The 18,039-nt window shown below is 45.1% G+C and overlaps 1 protein-coding gene across 3 annotated transcripts in view; it reads right to left on the bottom strand.

Annotated features, from left to right (window-relative positions):
* PBX2 (PBX homeobox 2) overlaps window positions 1-18,039 on the bottom strand; it is a 77,407-nt gene that overhangs the window by 44,990 nt on the left and 14,378 nt on the right. For all 3 annotated transcript variants that reach the window (XM_040323038.1, XM_040323040.1, XM_040323039.1), the window contains exon 2: window positions 1,055-1,128. In XM_040323038.1, coding sequence (XP_040178972.1) covers window positions 1,055-1,128 — 74 coding nt within the window. The remainder of the gene's footprint in view (window positions 1-1,054; window positions 1,129-18,039) is intronic.

Genomic DNA, 18,039 nt, shown 5'->3' with positions numbered 1-18,039 from the left:
CAGAGACTGCAGACATGATACAGGAGACGGTCAGAGACTGCAGACATGATACAGGAGACGGTCAGAGACTGCAGACATGATACAGGAGACGGTCAGAGACTGCAGACATGATACAGGAGACAATCAGAGACTGCAGACATGATACAGGAGACGGTCAGAGACTGCAGACATGATACAGGAGACGGTCAGAGACTGCAGACATGATACAGGAGACGGTCAGGAGACTGCAGACATGATACAGGAGACGGTCAGAGACTGCAGACATGATACAGGAGACGGTCAGAGACTGCAGACATGATACAGGAGACGGTCAGAGACTGCAGACATGATACAGGAGACGGTCAGAGACTGCAGACATGATACAGGAGACAGTCAGAGACTGCAGACATAGTACACAAACAAGGAGAAAGGGAGGGGAGAACTCTGGCACTTTTGGCGCCCCCACCTCTGCAGGCGCCTGGGTGCAATGCACCCTGCCTAGGATCGGCCCTGAATCCCAGCTATAACCAGCCTAAGCTTTCAGTACTCATCCATGGTACTCTTATTAACCCACAAGGATCCATTAGGGAGGTTGGACTCCAACAGAATGGCTGCTGTAATAGTGTGACCATGGAGGAACCATACCAATTTTAGGGTTGATGGACCTCAAGTGCAGCAATCCGTAGCGGCCAATCACAATCCATCACTAGTCTGATTTGGTTGGCTTGATAGACTGAACATTAGAATTAGCCCGTAAAACAAACTATCAGCCTTATTTGATAGACAGTTCTTATTACGGGGTTCTATGGGGTAACAACAGCGCCCCTTTAATATAGTTGCTTCCAGAATTGTACATTCAGAAGTTTCCATGCCCTCCAACACTTTACACAGGCCAGGTCTTGGGTCATCGAACTGATCATATGCGATACAAAAACTGTATATAGATCCTTTCCTGATATCACATGAATAGTTTATATCTATATGGTACACCATTGCTCATGTACCATCAGGACAGCACTGTCTGTATATTAGCTCTATATAAATGCCCATAGTATGGAGGGTAAAGATCACTTACCTGTCTTCTCTTTAATCTCACAGAGTACACTGAAGAGGGCTGGTTTCATCCTGTGGCAGTTTAAGGCGTGCTTCCTGTATAGAGAGAACAAGGTATTGGGTTACTAATAAGCCCTGTGTACAGAGGACGGTAATGAAATAAAGTGGTTTGCTACATATTTCACTTTTTATTAAACCCCTTTTACACTGGGGCGTTTTTCAGCTGCGTTGGCATAAAAAAAAGCGCCTGTAAAACGCCTGAAAGAAGCCTCATCTGCAGTCCCAATGTGAAAGCCCAAGTACTTTCAGAGCTCTTTCAAACTGAGCGCTCCGGCTTCACTTCCTGGTTCCCTCACCGAGGATGGCGGCAGCAGAGTGACGAGCGATCGCTCGTCCTCTGCCGCGGACGGCGCTGGACTCCAGGACAGGTAAGTGTGTCGATATTAAAAGTCAGCAGCTGCAGTATTTGTAGCTGCCGACATCCTCTTTAACAAAGAAGCAAAAAATAAATTAAAAACAAAAAAAAAAGTACAGTATGTTTAAAAAAAACAACAAACAAAACAAACAAACAACAATCTAACGTATGTTTAACAAAGAAGAAACATACAGTAAATGTAACAAACATGCAACCCAATACAAAGTATGTTTATCAACTAGGGCTGAAACAACTAATCGATTCATCGACAACTAATCGATTATGAAATTAATCGATTATCATTTTCATAATCGATTAATCGGGCAGTAACATAATGGGGTTAAAAAAAACCCCCGAAAATTAGCCCTTTATAGTACAAAAAGAGCAAATCGCTACTATATAAATATTACTTTCACTGTCCCACAGTAAAAAATGAACCCCTTACAGTAGCGATTATTTGCTCTTTTTGTACCAACTTTAGTTTTTTTAACCCCATTATGTTACTAAACATCTCAGGCCTGGGTCACACCTCTGTGTTTTTTTGCAGAAACACACTACAGTTCATGTAATGCGTTTTTGTGGCAATTTGCACTCATCACTAGAGCACATGTAGACAGGAGGTGGCTGCAAAGAAGCTGCAGGAGATCAGCAGTGCAGATATGTACCGAAGAGAAAAAAGTTAAATAAATGAAAATGTATCTTCCATTTTAATTTTTAAAAGCTAAGACAATTGTTTATGTTACAAACTGCTTTGGCAGATTCTGTAGAATCCCTGGCCAATCATGCAGTCCCCGAGCAGGCAGGACTCATTAGGGCCAGAATCCCAGCGCTGCAAACCAGGCGTTCATACTACAAAGCCATCATACCGCTATATATGTACATTGTGTATAGAGACTTGATGTCATAGAGTTCAGTCTGATCATGATTCATGTATAGATCCTGCGCTACTGTCCGGCGCGGTGTGCTCATTATCAGAGTACAGGGATGCTGGTAAATGATGTACCCGACACCATCATTATTCATAAACAAAGACTTATTATACGGTGTATGTGGCGTTTGGAGGGGGTCTGGGTAATTATCGCAGTGGAGAGACTGCCTATCATCATAGCAGTGTGTGTGTACCGGGGGGGGCAATTATTCATCTACACCGACTCCATATCATTATATACTGAAGTGTGATCATTAGATGTGTATATTATATATATATCAGGATTTTATCTACTGGGCCATCGCAACTGCTACACAGTCCACAGCAATGGTTTATTATTTGTAGATTTACTACATCTGTGGGTAGATTCTCAATATTATTAAAGCGCTGCATCACCCTCCAGGGCATATTATTTCCCATCCACCCCTCCACTGTTGCAAACAAACAAAAAAAAACATTTGTCATTTTTTTTCTTTTTTCTACGCAAAAAAAAAAAAAAGTCCTGGCCCTCCCCCCTCCCCCCCTCCCCCGTGCACGTCATTTGTCTAGGCCAGGGGTCTTCCAAACTTTCTAGTTTACTACCTTCAGACTTTAGTGGGCTGGACTGTGGCCAGTCCTGGTGTTGGTAACAAGGCCCTGTCGTCGGCGTCAGCGGGAGGAATAGCGAGGCCCGGCGTCGGCGTCAGCGGGAGGAATAGTGAGGCCCGTCGTCGGCGTCAGCGGGAGGAATAGTGAGGCCCGTCGTCGGCGTCAGCGGGAGGAATAGTGAGGCCCGTCGTCGGCGTCAGCGGGAGAATAGTGAGGCCCGTCGTCGGCGTCAGCGGGAGGAATAGTGAGGCCCGTCGTCGGCGTCAGCGGGAGGAATAGTGAGGGCCCGTCGTCTGCGTCAGCGGGAGGAATAGTGAGGCCCGTCGTCGGCGTCAGCGGGAGGAATAGTGAGGCCCGTCGTCGGCGTCAGCGGGAGGAATAGTGAGGCCCGTCGTCGGCGTCAGCGGGAGGAATAGTGAGGCCCGTCGTCGGCGTCAGCGGGAGGAATAGAGGCCCGTCGTCGGCGTCAGCGGGAGGAATAGAGGCCCGTCGTCGGCGTCAGCGGGAGGAATAGAGGCCCGTCGTCGGTGTCAGCGGGAGGAATAGTTCCCCCATCGGTGTCAGTGGGAGGAATACACTCACCGACCACTTTATTAGTTACACATGTTCAGGGGAGGACTGACAACTCATGGGGCCCCCGGGCAATAGAAGATTATGGGGCCCCTGGGCTTACAGATGGCCAGGAGGCAGTGCAGAGGCGGGGCAGCTAAAATCGCGGGATTTTCACATTAAAGCATGTCGGTTTAGGACAAATCAGGGACAGATGTAAAAAAAAAAAAAAAAAACCATAGATTTTTACATACTGTCCCTGGTTTTACTGAGCCTGGCAACCCTGATGGGACCCCCTAGTGGCATGGGGCCCTCGGGCAGTGCCCGAGTGACTCAATGGTCAGTCCACCCCTGCACGTATTGAATTGCTTGGTAAAAAAACTGCTAATTAGCCAATCACATGGCAGCAACTCAATGCATTTAGAGATCTAGACATGGTGAAAACAACTTGCTGAAGTTCGAACCGAGCATCAGAATGGGGAAGAAAGTGGATTTAAGGGACTTTGAACGTTGTTGGTACCAGACGGACTGGTCTGAGTATTTAAAAAACTGCTAATCTACTGGGATTTGCATGCACAACCATGAGAATGGTGCGAAGAAGAGAAAATATCCAGTGAGCGGCAGTTGTGGGGAGGAAAATGCCTTGTTGATGTCAGAGGAGAATGGGCGGACTGGTTTGAGATGATAGAAAGGCAATAGTAACTCAAATAACCACTTACAACCAAGGTATGCAGAATATCTCTGAATGCACAACACATCTAACTTAGAAGCAGATGGGCGACAGAGTAAAGGCAGGCGTACCAATACTTTTGGCAAAATATATATATATATATATATATATATATATATATATATATATATATATATATATATATATATATATATATATATATATGCACTCTATTTTTTTTATATATATCATTTATTAATAAATACATTAAATATTTATGATTACGTTTTGAAATTTTAATCATTTCTTAAGGCAGCAGAGCATACAAGGAAGGGTTGTTTTTTTTTTTTTTTATTCATTTTTATTTTACCTTAGGTCCATTTTAAAAAGGCCACAAAATATAAAAAGGAGAACATTACATTATGTGAAGCAGCTACAAATTATATTCCCATCTACAGAGGAGATTTATCAGTCTTGTACGGCCGGCAATGCAACACAGGAGCAGAGAGACTGAAATGAGACAGATTTACTATTAGATCACAGCTTGATTCATAAATTCCCCCCAGCCTGATGATTAGAAGTAGCATTGCGCTAACATAAAACGCGTCCCTGTCCACTTCTTAGGCCTGCACGTGTTTCGGCTGGAAACCGGCGAAAAGCGTAATGATAAATCTGTCACAGATGTTGGCAAAACTGTAGCAGTCAGCTCTGCGGGACGGCGGACGCAGGGGTCCCAGACGCATGGAAACCGCTGAAAATCGCACAGAGCCTGATTTTCACTAGATAAGTAATCGTTTCAGTAACTCGCTTGATAAATCATCTTCTATGTGTGCCTATACAACGGCAAATGTGACGTTTATGAACCGCCGCTGTATCTGTATTGGATGACATCTTAGGCACAAAAAAAGAGAATGAGTGTCTCTAGTGCGTGTCCATTGGGACTCTGGATGCTTCATTTTGACATAAAACAATATCCATAAAATCCTAAATCTATAGCTCAGCTCAAGACTCGCCCCCCTCCTATCATATATGGACAATTCGGGTGCTGGCTACTACATAGCTCCCAACTGTCCCTGATTTCCAGGGACTGTCCCCGATTTGGAGCAATGTCCCTCATTCCTCCTCATTTGTCCCTCATTTTGGTCTGATCTATATAGTTGGAAATAAAATGCACTTTTTATCTTTCAAAAAGTGTTTCCAGGTGCTAAACCTTTCATCCAATTTCGAAATTGCTGCATTTGTAAATTGTAATGGCCAATATAAAGAAATGGTTGCGATTTAAATAACTTTTTTGGGGGGTTAATACCCCTTTAAGGGTGTGTGGCAGTGGGCGTGTCCTATGCCTACATACGTTTGCCAGTAGGTGTCCCTCATTCCCATCTCAAATGCGAGGTATGGCTACAAAAGTTCGTCTCCACACTCCATCAAACACATGAAAAAAATATTAGCCGCACTCCAAAGTTTACTCCTCTTGCTGTATTTACTTTCAGCAAAAGTAACTGCACATAACAGTCTCTCCACCAATCTGACGCATTTCACAGAAGACGAGGTTCAGGTGAGACACTGTTGTATGTAGACCCCTTTGCAGTAGTGTATTTAGGTTTTGTGCTGCCCTAGGCCTGACTAAACTCGTGCACCCCCTAATTTAAATATGACCCACCCCTTCCTGTCAAGGCCACACCCTTGCTGTTTAAGACCTGCCCTGAAGATTTAGAGTGGGGACACTAGTTCTGAGGGCCTGGGGGGGGGGGGATGGAGTCCCTTAACCACTTAAAGCGGAGGTTCACCCCAAAACATTTATATACCATTCCATCCAGCATACTGCCGACATGTACAGTATGCTGGGGTTTTTTTTTTTTTTTTTTTTTTGCTGTACATACCACCGTATAGCTATTTCCCCCCCGGCTTCCGGGTAGTGCCTCCCGCGGGAGTGGGCGTTTCTATTCAGAGACTAAGTGATTGACGTGATGACAAAAGCTTTCCCACGGCGTATAATGCTCGTCACCAGTTTCCCGAAGAAGCCGAACGGCGTGTCGGCGCTATACGGCGCCTGCGCACCGACGTTCGGCTTCTGTCGGAAACTGGTGACCTATTCCAATCTTTTTTGCGCATTTCACCACAGGTGTGATGAAACGCATCAAGATGGATTTTAGGCGAGACGCTGTTGTATGTAGAGTAGATCCTTTTGAGTTATCACCAAATAGGGTGATCACGTGTCCCGGATTTTCCGGGACAGTCCCGCATTTTGCAGGTCTGTCCCGGGCACCTTCATTCCAGGACAATACAGTGTCCCGGAATGAAACTGATACAGCCACCCCCCGGGCAAATCTGATGCCCCCAAAAAAAAGGCTGCCACATCACCTCTTTACTCACTGACAGTACTTGTCCTCGTCAGGAATGCCTGGAGGAGCACAATCCCCGCCCCCTGCTTGTGATTGGAGAAATCATAAATCCCGCCCCTTGTGTCCAATCACTGTGCTGCGATTCGTTACGGCACAAGCTGATTTTTGGGAAGGGGGGGGGTGTCCCTGAATGGTAGTTTGGAAATGTGGTCACCCTATCACCAAAGCTTCCAAATTGGGAAACCTATTGTGGCAAAATCTAAGAGGGAGACTTTGGAGAGAGTCATCTCACTTCCCGTTGTGTCAACAAAACAGGAAGTAAAAAAGGAAATCTGCCCAATGTGACACACAGATAGCAAAAAACACTGATGTGGTTGTACCCATTTCAACCTCCCATTACGCATTTAATAACACAGTGGTGAAATGTCCCAAGGAAGGATGGGTTTTCAGGTGAGACACAGTTATATGTAGACCCCTTTGAGTTGTCACCAAAGCTTTCGATGGGGAAACTTATTGCGGCAACATCTACCTAAGAGGAAGACTTTGAAAAGATTCCTGTTGCGTCTACAAGACAGGAAGTAAAAGTAATTTTATGCCCAATTGGACACAGACAGCAAAAAAATTTAAATTTATGGGGGTTTACCTATTCCCTACTTTATCCAATGGAATAGCACACCAATTGCCTAAAACTGATCTAAAACCAGACGTAAAACCTAAACTAAGGTAACTTGAATTACCCTACCACCCTCACCCAAGCTGTAGTATAGAGTTATGCAAGTTATATAATACTTGCAGGGCCGCCATTAGGTCACTGCTAGGCAATACACCTGTAGGGGGCCCGATGGTCCCCAGGGGCCCGGCTGGCCCCCCTCCCGATTTTTTTTTTTGCACTACATCTGTAAGGGGCCCGATGGTCCCCAGGGCCTCTTACAGGCCCGGCTGCCCCCCCTTTTTTTATTATATTTTTTGCATTAGGGGGCCCGATGGTCTGCAGCCCCCCCCCCTGCTTATCTCGTGTCAGGAGAGAAGAGATTACACTTGTTTTTTTTTCGTCAGCCCCCCCCGGTTCTCTAAAGCTGTGCAAGGGGCCCCAAAATTTGTGACGGCTGCCCTGAATACTTGATACCTTCACCCTTTTCATTTTCTATCCAGGCCCAGACCAGTCAAATGAAAGAGAATCAGTGCGGTTTTATTGGATACTTCCACCCCAGTTCAACAATCACCCCACCAATGTAAAGATCTAAGCACTATAGAACTTCTTCCCATAAAAAGTCACCACAGGTCCCAGCACTGCCTACTAGAACTATACTATTAGAACCCATCACTTTCTATTTGCATTTTTTGTACTACACAGGATTCCTGTATTTCAAACCAACAGCAGCTGGAAAGATAATGATAGAATATTCTGTAGGATCCGATGCCGCGGACCGGCTAATAATTCTTCAGGTGCACTTAGGGGACCCCTGTGAATACATTAGAAAACTGCTGCCATAGGCAAAGCTTAATGACTTGGTATATTTAGGACAACAGTCTTGATAAAAGTATAATTAGGTCAATGTTTCTGGAAAAGAGTCGGGAAGACACGCACATCATTTATTGAACAGATGCCGAAACGGGCTTTTGAACATGAATGATCTCGGATACATCCATGCAAAGCATACTGCGTTTTACAGACCTCATTACAGATGAAAACCTCAGGGCCCAGTTGCCAGTTTGCGGTGCATTAACGTGTGTTGATATAAGGTAGCCCATTCAAAATAAATGGGTTGTCAATGCATCCTAACGTGCTAAAAAAAAAAGCATTACAGGGACGGATCTAGTTTGTGGGAGGGTGCAGTAAAAAAAATGAGGATGGGAGGTCAACAGGGTAGTGTATTGGGGGGGGGGGGGGGGGGGGGCTTGTCAGCAGGGCAAAGGATAGGGTCAGCAGTTTGTAGGACAGCATACAGGAATCGGTAAGGTACTGGGAGGTCAGTAGGGTAGAAGACAGGGGTCAGCGCCAGCAGGGTAGAAGACAGGGGTCAGCGCCAGCACTGTAGAAGACAGGGGTCAGCGCCAGCAGGGTAGAAGACAGGGGTCAGCGCCAGCAGGGTAGAAGACAGGGGTCAGCAAGGGTAGAAGACAGGGGTCAGCAAGGGTAGAAGACAGGGGTCAGCAAGGGTAGAAGACAGGGGTCAGCAAGGGTAGAAGACAGGGGTCAGCAAGGGTAGAAGACAGGGGTCAGCAAGGGTAGAAGACAGGGGTCAGCAAGGCAGAAGACAGGGGTCAGCAAGGCAGAAGACAGGGGTCATCTCTGGCAGAAGAGAAGACAAGGGTCAATGCCTTTTTTCAACACAATGCACCACAACGCACTGCTGCACGATGCCTTAGTGCACTGGGATGCCATTCAAAAATAGCATTGCAATGTAGAAGAGTAATCCGGTCCATAAAAAGAATCAGTCCCACCTAGGTTCCTAGGAGTACAGGGTCTTGGGGCGTATGGTTTACCTCCTTGGGTTCATTTGGGTAGTGTTAGTGCTTTGAAACTTGTTCAAGAACAGTTACGTGTACCATGTCCAGGGGGCTACATAGAAGAGCTAAATTGTACTTCCCCAAATCTTAATGCCTGGGAAAAGGAAAGTTTACAAAAAAAGTGATCTTTTTACAGGACCAATTTACATATTTGTTAATAAACTTGCACAGTTGACATTTGGGAAGCACAGCGTTAATCAAGTCTTGAGAGTTCCCCGATTAACCACTCATGTGATTAGCAAAGCTTCAGGTCCCCTATGGATTTAGGTCCTTCATGCCATGCATAGATCTATATATTGCCCTGCAGATCTATTTATCTTGGTATGATAGCTGTGCATTAATTTGGGTAAGAACCTTGTGGACTTTTGGGACTAAAAACAGTCCCACAGCACATTTCAGCCCCTTTGACACAGTTCACTTAGGGCCATCGACGGATGGAACAAAATGGCTTCTGTGTGGTCTTCTCTGACCCTCCAATTTCAAAGTAATCAATGATTCCTCATTTATCTCCCTGCAAATCCAATAAAAATCAAGCTCTTGTGAACTTCATGAGTATTGGATCACGGAAAATGAAGGTAGGGCCGCGGTCTAATCACAGAACTGGCAACCATTTTGTGAATTCGGTCAATAATAAGCTAATCAATTCTCAGTGAGGGAATCACATTGCTCAGGAATGAAGCAAAATGCTGAACACTGAACCAGACAATGGCTTATATAGCATGCCCGTGCTTGTTCCTCCGCCATACATGGAAGGCAATGAGTCGTCTATAACTCTTGAAGGTCACGGAATTAATGATCTTGGCGTCTCCATATATTTCAGGCTGAGAAGTAACTCTCCTGTGATATGTTTAGCGTGGTTTGGTTGCAGTCTGCTGGAAATACTGGAACTGGCCGTCCAATGGCAGCACAGGCTGGTTTCTTTGGCAGTATTAGGCTCCATGCACACTGAAGCTGATAAACTGCAGTTTATTGGCGTTTTGGCATTTTTTTTTTTAAAGCCCATAAACTGAACTCTATGTTAGCCTATGTGTCCATGCACACCTGGGCGTTCTTTAGTGTTAAAGCGGGGGTTCACCCGTACCTAAAACTTTTTCCCCTTAGATGGATGGTCGTTTTGTCTAGGGGAATCGGCTAGTTGTTTTAAAATATGAGCATTACTTACCGTTTACGAGATGCATCTTCTCCGCCGCTTCCGGGTATGGGTCTTCGGGAGCAGGCGTTCCTATTTTGATTGACAGTCTTCCGAGAGGCTTCCGACGGTCGCATCCATCGCGTCACGATTTTCCGAAAGAAGCCGAACGTCGGTGCGCAGGCGCAGTATAGAGCCGCACCGACGTTCGGCTTCTTTCGGCTACTAGTGACGCGATGGATGCGACCGTCGGAAGCCTCTCGGAAGACTGTCAATCAAGAAGGAACGCCCGCTCCCGAAGACCCATACCCGGAAGCGACGGAGAAGATGCATCTCGAAAACGGTAAGTACGGATCATATTTTAAAACAACTAGCCGATTCCCCTACACAAAACGAGCATCCATCTAAGGGGATTTTTTGAAAAAATTGTCTTATGGGTGAACTCCCGCTTTAATGAGCTTTGGAGTTTTTTCTGAACGCCCGAAATTTGGGTTCAAAGTTCAGTTTTTCGGCGGGAAAAAAATGCTCAAAAATGCAAAATGCCAAAAAACGCTCAAAAATGGCCAAAAACTCTGGCGCCAGCGTTTTTTTTTTTTTTCAATGGATAAAAAAGAAAAAAGCCACACTCAAAAACTGATTAAAGCTATTGCAAAAACGCTAAAAAACATTGAAAGGCTCCCTGCAAAGCTACTGGCGGTTTTTTATAGCTTTTATCAGCTTCAGTGTGCATGGAGCCTAAATAAAACATAAGAGTGCTCAAACCTCCTACACCCAGTCCAATTAAGATGGGACACTAGTGACTCTTGCAAGCTGATAAAGAGCACAGTAATAGAAAAGACAACACCACTCAGCAACTGATTCTTCATCAATAATTTATTACCATATGGCTGAAATCTGGACGTGACAATGAGGCTAACGCACTTTCGCCCAATGAGATCTTATTCATAGCTGGACAATTCATAGTTCTGAATAATGCCTCCATGGTCAAAATGCATTAGCATAGTCATGTCTGGATTTGTATAATAAAAAAATCGATGAAGAACCAGTTACTGAATGCCGGTGTCTTTTCCATTACTAGCTTCTTTGGCCTTTGCTTAGGAGGTAGGCACTGGCACCACAAAGTAGTGTTCTTAAAGCAGAGTTCCACCCAAAAGTGGAACTTCCACTTAAACCACTCATTGCCCCCTTACATGCCACATGTATTTTTTTTGGGGGGGGGCTTCAGTACGGGTGGGACTTCCTGTCCCACTTACTCCTTACGCCCAGGGACCGCTTAGGCGATACATCATATCGCCTATGGCGGCCCCTCCCTGTAGGTCGGGGATATGCAATTAGCGGACCTCCAGCTGTTGCAGAACTACAAATCCCATTAGGCATAGCAAGGCTCCGACAGCCACGAGCATGACACCCAGAGGCAGAGGCATGATGGGATTTGTAGTTTTGCAACATCTGGAGGTCCGCTAATTGCATATCCCTGCTGTAGGCGATTGCCTGGGACACATGACAGGTCCCAGGCGATCGTCTGACCACTCACAGAGCGCAGCGCCGCTCGCACACGCGCAGTGAGTGCCGGGCCGTGAAGCCAAAAGCTGTCACGGCCGGGTGCCCACACTAGGAATGAAGACGCCAGACGGAGAGAGGGGAGAGGAGCGGAGCCAGGGCCGATCCTAGGCAGGGTGCATAGGGTGCATTGCACCCAGGCGCCTGCAGAGGTGGGGCGCCAAACATCTAACAGACCCTCTAACAGAAGCCCTCTCTGTGTCCATCACAGAGGCCCTTCTCCAGGTCCCAATAAAGTACTTTGCTTCCCTTCCTGTATTTTGTTTATTGTTCAGAGATCATGTAAGGATCCCAGGTTAATGAAGACTTCGTGGGGGGAGCATCTCTGTGGTTGAGTCATTGCCATAGAAACATTTGTAAAGGGGAGGAGTTAGTAAAATGACAATGCCCATGTGGAGGCGCCAGAAATATTTTAGCACCCAGGCACCTGTGACCCTAGGATCGGCCCTGATCGGAGCTCCGGGCGGCGCTGGACCGTGGACCAGGTGAGTGTCTGTTTATTAAAAGTCAGCAGCTACAATTTTGTAGCTGCTGACTTTTAATAAAAACATAAAAAAAGCCTGGATCTCCCCTTTAAGTTCTCGAAAAATCTCAGTTCTCTATACTGGATGTAGTAATACTAGACCTCTGTACCACCACCTAACTCAGATTTCATTCTACCGGCATCAGATCAGAGAATGGTAAGGCTAGTTGATCGCTAGGCCCTATTCCACTGCAGATCTCATATAGATATATATTATTTTTTTTTATTAATTTATTAGGTTCTGAGCTTGATGGACCAACCTTGCAAAACATGGGCCTGTGTGATCTGCCTGCACTGAATAAGTGTGTCCCTGTCATATATTAGGCTTGCCCTACCATGTGTCTATCCTCTACTATTCATTGAAGACCTGTGTGGGAAATAGGCCATTGAAGAAGCCCCAAGGTTCTCATTACATACAACATAACATATGGCTTTTTCCCACAGATACCAACAACTGGGTGTTTTTTTAGTTTTTTTTTTACCAGACTGGCCAATAGAACTGAACTTAGGGAAACGGTCATGTAATAAGGCAGGAATATTATTTCAGTACCCATTTCAAAAAGCGTCAATCCCTAGTTGCAGAATCAATCCAAGAAGTCAATATTGCAGTCCAGATGGCTAATAGCACTTGTCAATAGAGGTGGGCACTAAAACAATTAGATGGATGGTGCCGCCCACCTAAGGCAAATTCTTTATAAATATAGTCAAAGAGCAGACCATATCCCAACTGGCATAGTCAATAAAGCAGAAAAAGAAAAACAATGGGGGCGTGCCAAGACCACTCCCCCCCCCCCCCGCCCCCCACCCCAACAGCCTGATGTCAGTTTAGGTCTGCTTAAGTTAGACCAGCGTTCCATGGAACCCCAAGGTTCCTCCAGAGGTTGCTAGAGGTTCCTTGAGCAATTTCTGCCTCTGAGGCCTCGTACACACGACCGAGGAACGCGTCGTAAATGAAACATCGTTTTCCTCGACGAGTTCTTTGTCATGCTTGTGGAGAAACTTGACAAGCTTTCTTTGCGTACACACTGTCAAGACCAAATCTCCTTGTTCTCAAACGCGGTGACGTACAACACATACAATGGCAGGGGAAGTTCGATTCCACTGGCACAACCCTTGGGGCTGCTTTTGCTAATCTCATGTTACTGGGTGTTAAGTAAAAGTTTGGTAAGAGACGATTTGCACTTTTCAGACTGTTACAGTGTGACGAATGTGCTATCTCCATTACAAACGCTACTTTTACCGAAGGTGCGCTCCCGTCTCATACTTTATTCTGAGCATGCGCGGGTTTCTTAGCATACACACGAACGTGTTTCTCGTCGAAAACCAGCCCGACGAGGAAATTGAGACTCCCGTCTAGGAAACAGAGAACTTGTTCTCTTTTTTTCTCTCTTCGAGTTCCTCGACAGTTTCCTCGATGTTTGTTTGTTTGGTTTTTTTTTTCCTGTACATACCGTATTATTGCTATTTTCCACCGGGCTTCAGGTGCTCACTCCCGCGGGAGTAGGCGTTCCTATGCAGAGGCGCAGTGTCATGTGGTGCTTCCGATGATGATTGACATTTTCCCCCCGGCGGATAAGGCGCGTCACGAGTTTCCCAAAGTAGCCGAACTGTGAGTCGGCTCTATACGGCGCCTGCGCACCGACTATAGGAGCCGCGTAGAGCTGACTGCGCAGGCGCTGTATAGAGCCGACTCGCAGTTTGGCTACTTTCGGAAACTCGTGACGCACCTTATCCGCCGGGGGGGGGGGGGAAGATGTCAATCATCTGGGCGAAGTACCACATGACACTGTGCCTCTGCATAGGAACGCCTACTCCCGCGGGAGTGAGCACCCGGAAGCAATAGCAATAATACGGTATGTACAGCAAAAAAAAAAAAAAACAGCATACTGTAAACGTTGGAAGTTTGCAGAATGTAATGTTATATACTTGTTTTTAGGGTGAACCTACGCTTTAAAAAGAAAAAACCTTCCAGTCAAAAGGTGCAAGTATGCATCACATACTATGACATTATGAAAGGCTTCCCTGTAAAATGAAGCCTTCCAGCAGCGTGCTGTCACCGCTGATGGGGATTCCATCTTCACCTGGTCTTCCTTCCAGGTTCGCAGGCTCCAGCCACCAACAGGCCATATTTTGGGAATTTCTTAGATAAAATAGCTGTCCAAAATACCAAGCCATTGACTCGGATTTAAAGCACCCGTGCAAAATAAAGGAAACAAACATGGCCTGTGGGGGGGGGGGGGGGGGGGTGGTACTTAAGGACTGAGGTTGCAAACCACTGTGTTAAAGGAAGATGATGAGGAGAGGAGGAGGTGTTTGTAGTCCACATCTGGAGAGCAGCCTTTGGTGACAACTCCTCCATAAATGCAGTACAGAGGGTGAGTGTTGTCACTTTAGGACAGGAGTGTTAGCAGAAGAACCAAGAAGTGAAAGTAAAGGAAACTAATGCAGCCACCACATATAAGGACTTGTAAGCTGCAATGTGAATGTTTGCTTTTGCGTTTAGCTAATCTTTAACCTAGTTCACTATGAATTAGAACTACCACTAGGCATTCCGGTCTGCCCCTGAATGTTACAAACTATTCGCTATGATCCAATCGGATTGGCCCGCTGGTTTTCAATGTTGGGTTGCAATTTAGATTTATTGGCCCAGTAACAAAAGAATGTTAAAAAAAAAAAAATAACTTCAGCTACACCAATAAAAAATCATTGTCTATACATAGTAAGTTAAGGGCCCATATGTTTGCTAAAACATTTAAATGTTTCTAAACTTCCGATAGGTTGCGCTACATTCTGCCTAAGTGCCTCATTGTGTAACGTGTACACACAAGTTAAAATGGCAGGGCATTATTCCAGCAAATATTGTTATAAGACTCATTTTATTGGCTCTATAAAAGTCTTTATAAGCTCGCTGTGAATATTCCGTAAAAACCCAGAAGACTTGTTTTACAGCATGGCGGAGTGAGAGATCAATATAATAAATGCGCCTATTATCGTTTTTAGTATTTTCACACGAAGAGGAAAGTGACTTCATCTTTTGGACCGGAGCAAGGCAGTCTGTCACTATCCGGCTGGCACGAGGCAGCAAGCCTTGTGGTGGTGCAACAGCTGCCAGAGGTTGGCAAGCCTCCATTAGATTTGCTGTGTCAGCACTGTGCCAGCAGGCCTAATGTAGGTGTAGCTATACTGGCATAAAAGTTGACAGTCTGATAGTATCGCAATATGTTGGGTGTGTGGAGAACTTTCCTGAAATCGCTTGTAAAAGTCCACAAGTTGAAGGATCACCAATTGGGTAAATATGGCAATTTTTACAATCAATTGAGCATTTTCTTTTGTAGAGGTCTTAGATGGTGCCAAGGCCTCAGTGGTATTTCTCAACTTTTTTTCAGTCAAGGCACTCTTTAAAATTTTGGACAGTCTCAAGGCACCCAATTTTAAAATTCAACCACTTGTCCACCGGAGGACGTCATATGACATCCTCGACTTTGTGCGGTGATATCTGAATGATGGGTGCAGCTACAGGCATCATTCAGATATCACCGTCTTCAGCCGCCAATTCTGTGCACGATAAGAACGATCAAAGCTTGATCGTTCTTATACGCAGTGGGAGGGGTGGGAGGGGACATCCCCCCCCTCCCGCCGCCATCCAGTGCTTCTCCGGGCTTTCCCGTGCCATCGGGGGCCCGGAGAGCAAAATCGGTCAGCGCTGCCTGGAAAGCATAGAGATGACTGGTGACCAGATGGTCACCAGTCATCTCTATGATTGTCGGAGGCCCGGGCGCGATGTAACGACGTCGTGCCTGGTACCCGGAAGTAAACAAAGCCGCAATCGCGGCTGTCGGGATGTGATCGGTGATTTTTTTTTCACCGATTTCATGCTTGTAAGCCTGGAGGAGAGATGTGGGGTCTTATTGACCCGATATCTCTCCATAAAGAGGACCTGTCACACTGATTCCTATTACAAGGGATGTTTACACTCCTTGTAATAGGAATAAAAGTGATCAAAAAAGGAAAAAGTGTAAAAATAAAAATAAGTAAAATAATAAAAAAAAAAAATTTCCAAAACGCCCCTGTCCCCGTTATCTCGCGCGCAGAAGCAAACACGCATGCAAGTCCCGCCCACATATGTAAACGCCGTTCAAACCCCACATGTGAGGTATCGTCACGTGCGTTAGAGCGCGTGCAACAATTCGAGCACTAGACCTCCTCGTAACTCGAAAATAGTAACCTGTAAAAAATATTAAAGTGTGACCTATGGAGATTTTTAAGTACCAAAGTTTGGCGCCATTCCATGAGTGTGTGCAATTTTAAAGCGTGACATGTTAGGTATCTATTTACTCGGCGTAACATCCTCTTTCACATTATACAAAACAATTGGGCCAACTTTACTGTTTTATTATTTTTTAATACATCCCCAAAAAAAGGCGTTTGAAAAATGATTGCGCAAATACCGTTCGAGGAAAAAAAGTTACAATGGCCTGCCATTTTATTCCCTAGGGTGTCTGCTAAAATATATAAATATATATATATATATATATATATATATATATATATATATACATACAGTGTTGACGGTGAGGGGCAGGGGAGGGTCAAACAAGGGCGATCAACACCCTATGGCATCACTGGTTGTCCAAGGACTGGCAAAATGCAATATAAAATTTTATTTTTGCATTAGAAATATTTCAAATTAAAAAAAAGAAAAACAAAAAAGGTAATTTCTTCCCGACTCTGAAAACGCAGTTTGATCAATGACCTAAAATCAGAATAATCTTCATACTGCCCTTCAGTGATTCCAGCTACAGTATGGATATTAATAGTTTCAAGAAAAGCATTCAATCTATTTTTAAATTTCATTATTGATTTTGCCATTACTACCATTCTGCACTATAAAGCCGAATGCCACTTATTTTTTTGCATAGTCACACACACACACACACACACACGCTATATGAACTTTTTTGCATAGGCCCAGCTTGGAGCAATGTGTACACACGTATACCTGTGGAAGGTGGAAAAATCACTGTAGTAGTTGCCGCTGCTACCATGATCACTGCTGTCTTCTGGATCCCATGCAGAGCAGTTACCTTTGCTGCATCCACAATGGGCGCCCACTTGGCACAGTCGCCATTCACAAAACATTTTTCTCAATGAATCCAAATGTTTTTCTGAGTGAACTTTATTGGGGTTTAAAGCGCCGATTAAATAGCGCTTTAGCGCCGCTAAAACAAGCAACGCTTTAGCGCTAATGTGGCACCAGTGTGAAAGGCGCTTCAGTACTGATGCACAAAGGAGGAGTACTGATGATGTCATGTATTCAGAAAGCCATGTACAGCACTCTGCTGGCCCCTCCCACCAGCCACAATATGCTTGCATTGCATAGAGAAGCACCGAGATCCAGCGATGAGATGACTAAGTAAAAAATAAAAAAGGTACGTAATGAAAGGGTTTAATTAAAAATGTCATCAGCATGTTTATGAGGGAGGGACAAAAGGAAGGCAAAATATGAGCAGATTAAAAAGGACACCCGTCCTTCACCAAGTCACAAGTAATGCGAGAGATGTTCTAGGATCAACGTGGGTTCCCTAAGGTTTATGGAGCGAATTAATATCTTTGCTCTACAAGGACAGCCATGTACGTTCTGCCACGTCTGGTATAACAACATAGCTTTATGGGATTAGCAATGTTGTCATCAACATGCCCTTTATAGGGGGGGAGCTAAATGTCAATAATTATGCAACTGAATACCTGGAGCAGCCAGCAGGCTGAGGCAAAGTCTATATTAAGGGATTCCG

Source organism: Rana temporaria, chromosome 9 (assembly GCF_905171775.1).
Source record: "Rana temporaria chromosome 9, aRanTem1.1, whole genome shotgun sequence".
NCBI classification, from domain to species: Eukaryota; Metazoa; Chordata; class Amphibia; order Anura; family Ranidae; genus Rana; species Rana temporaria.
Note: the sequence above shows the minus strand (reverse complement) of the source record. Positions and strands in the feature narration are given on the sequence as shown.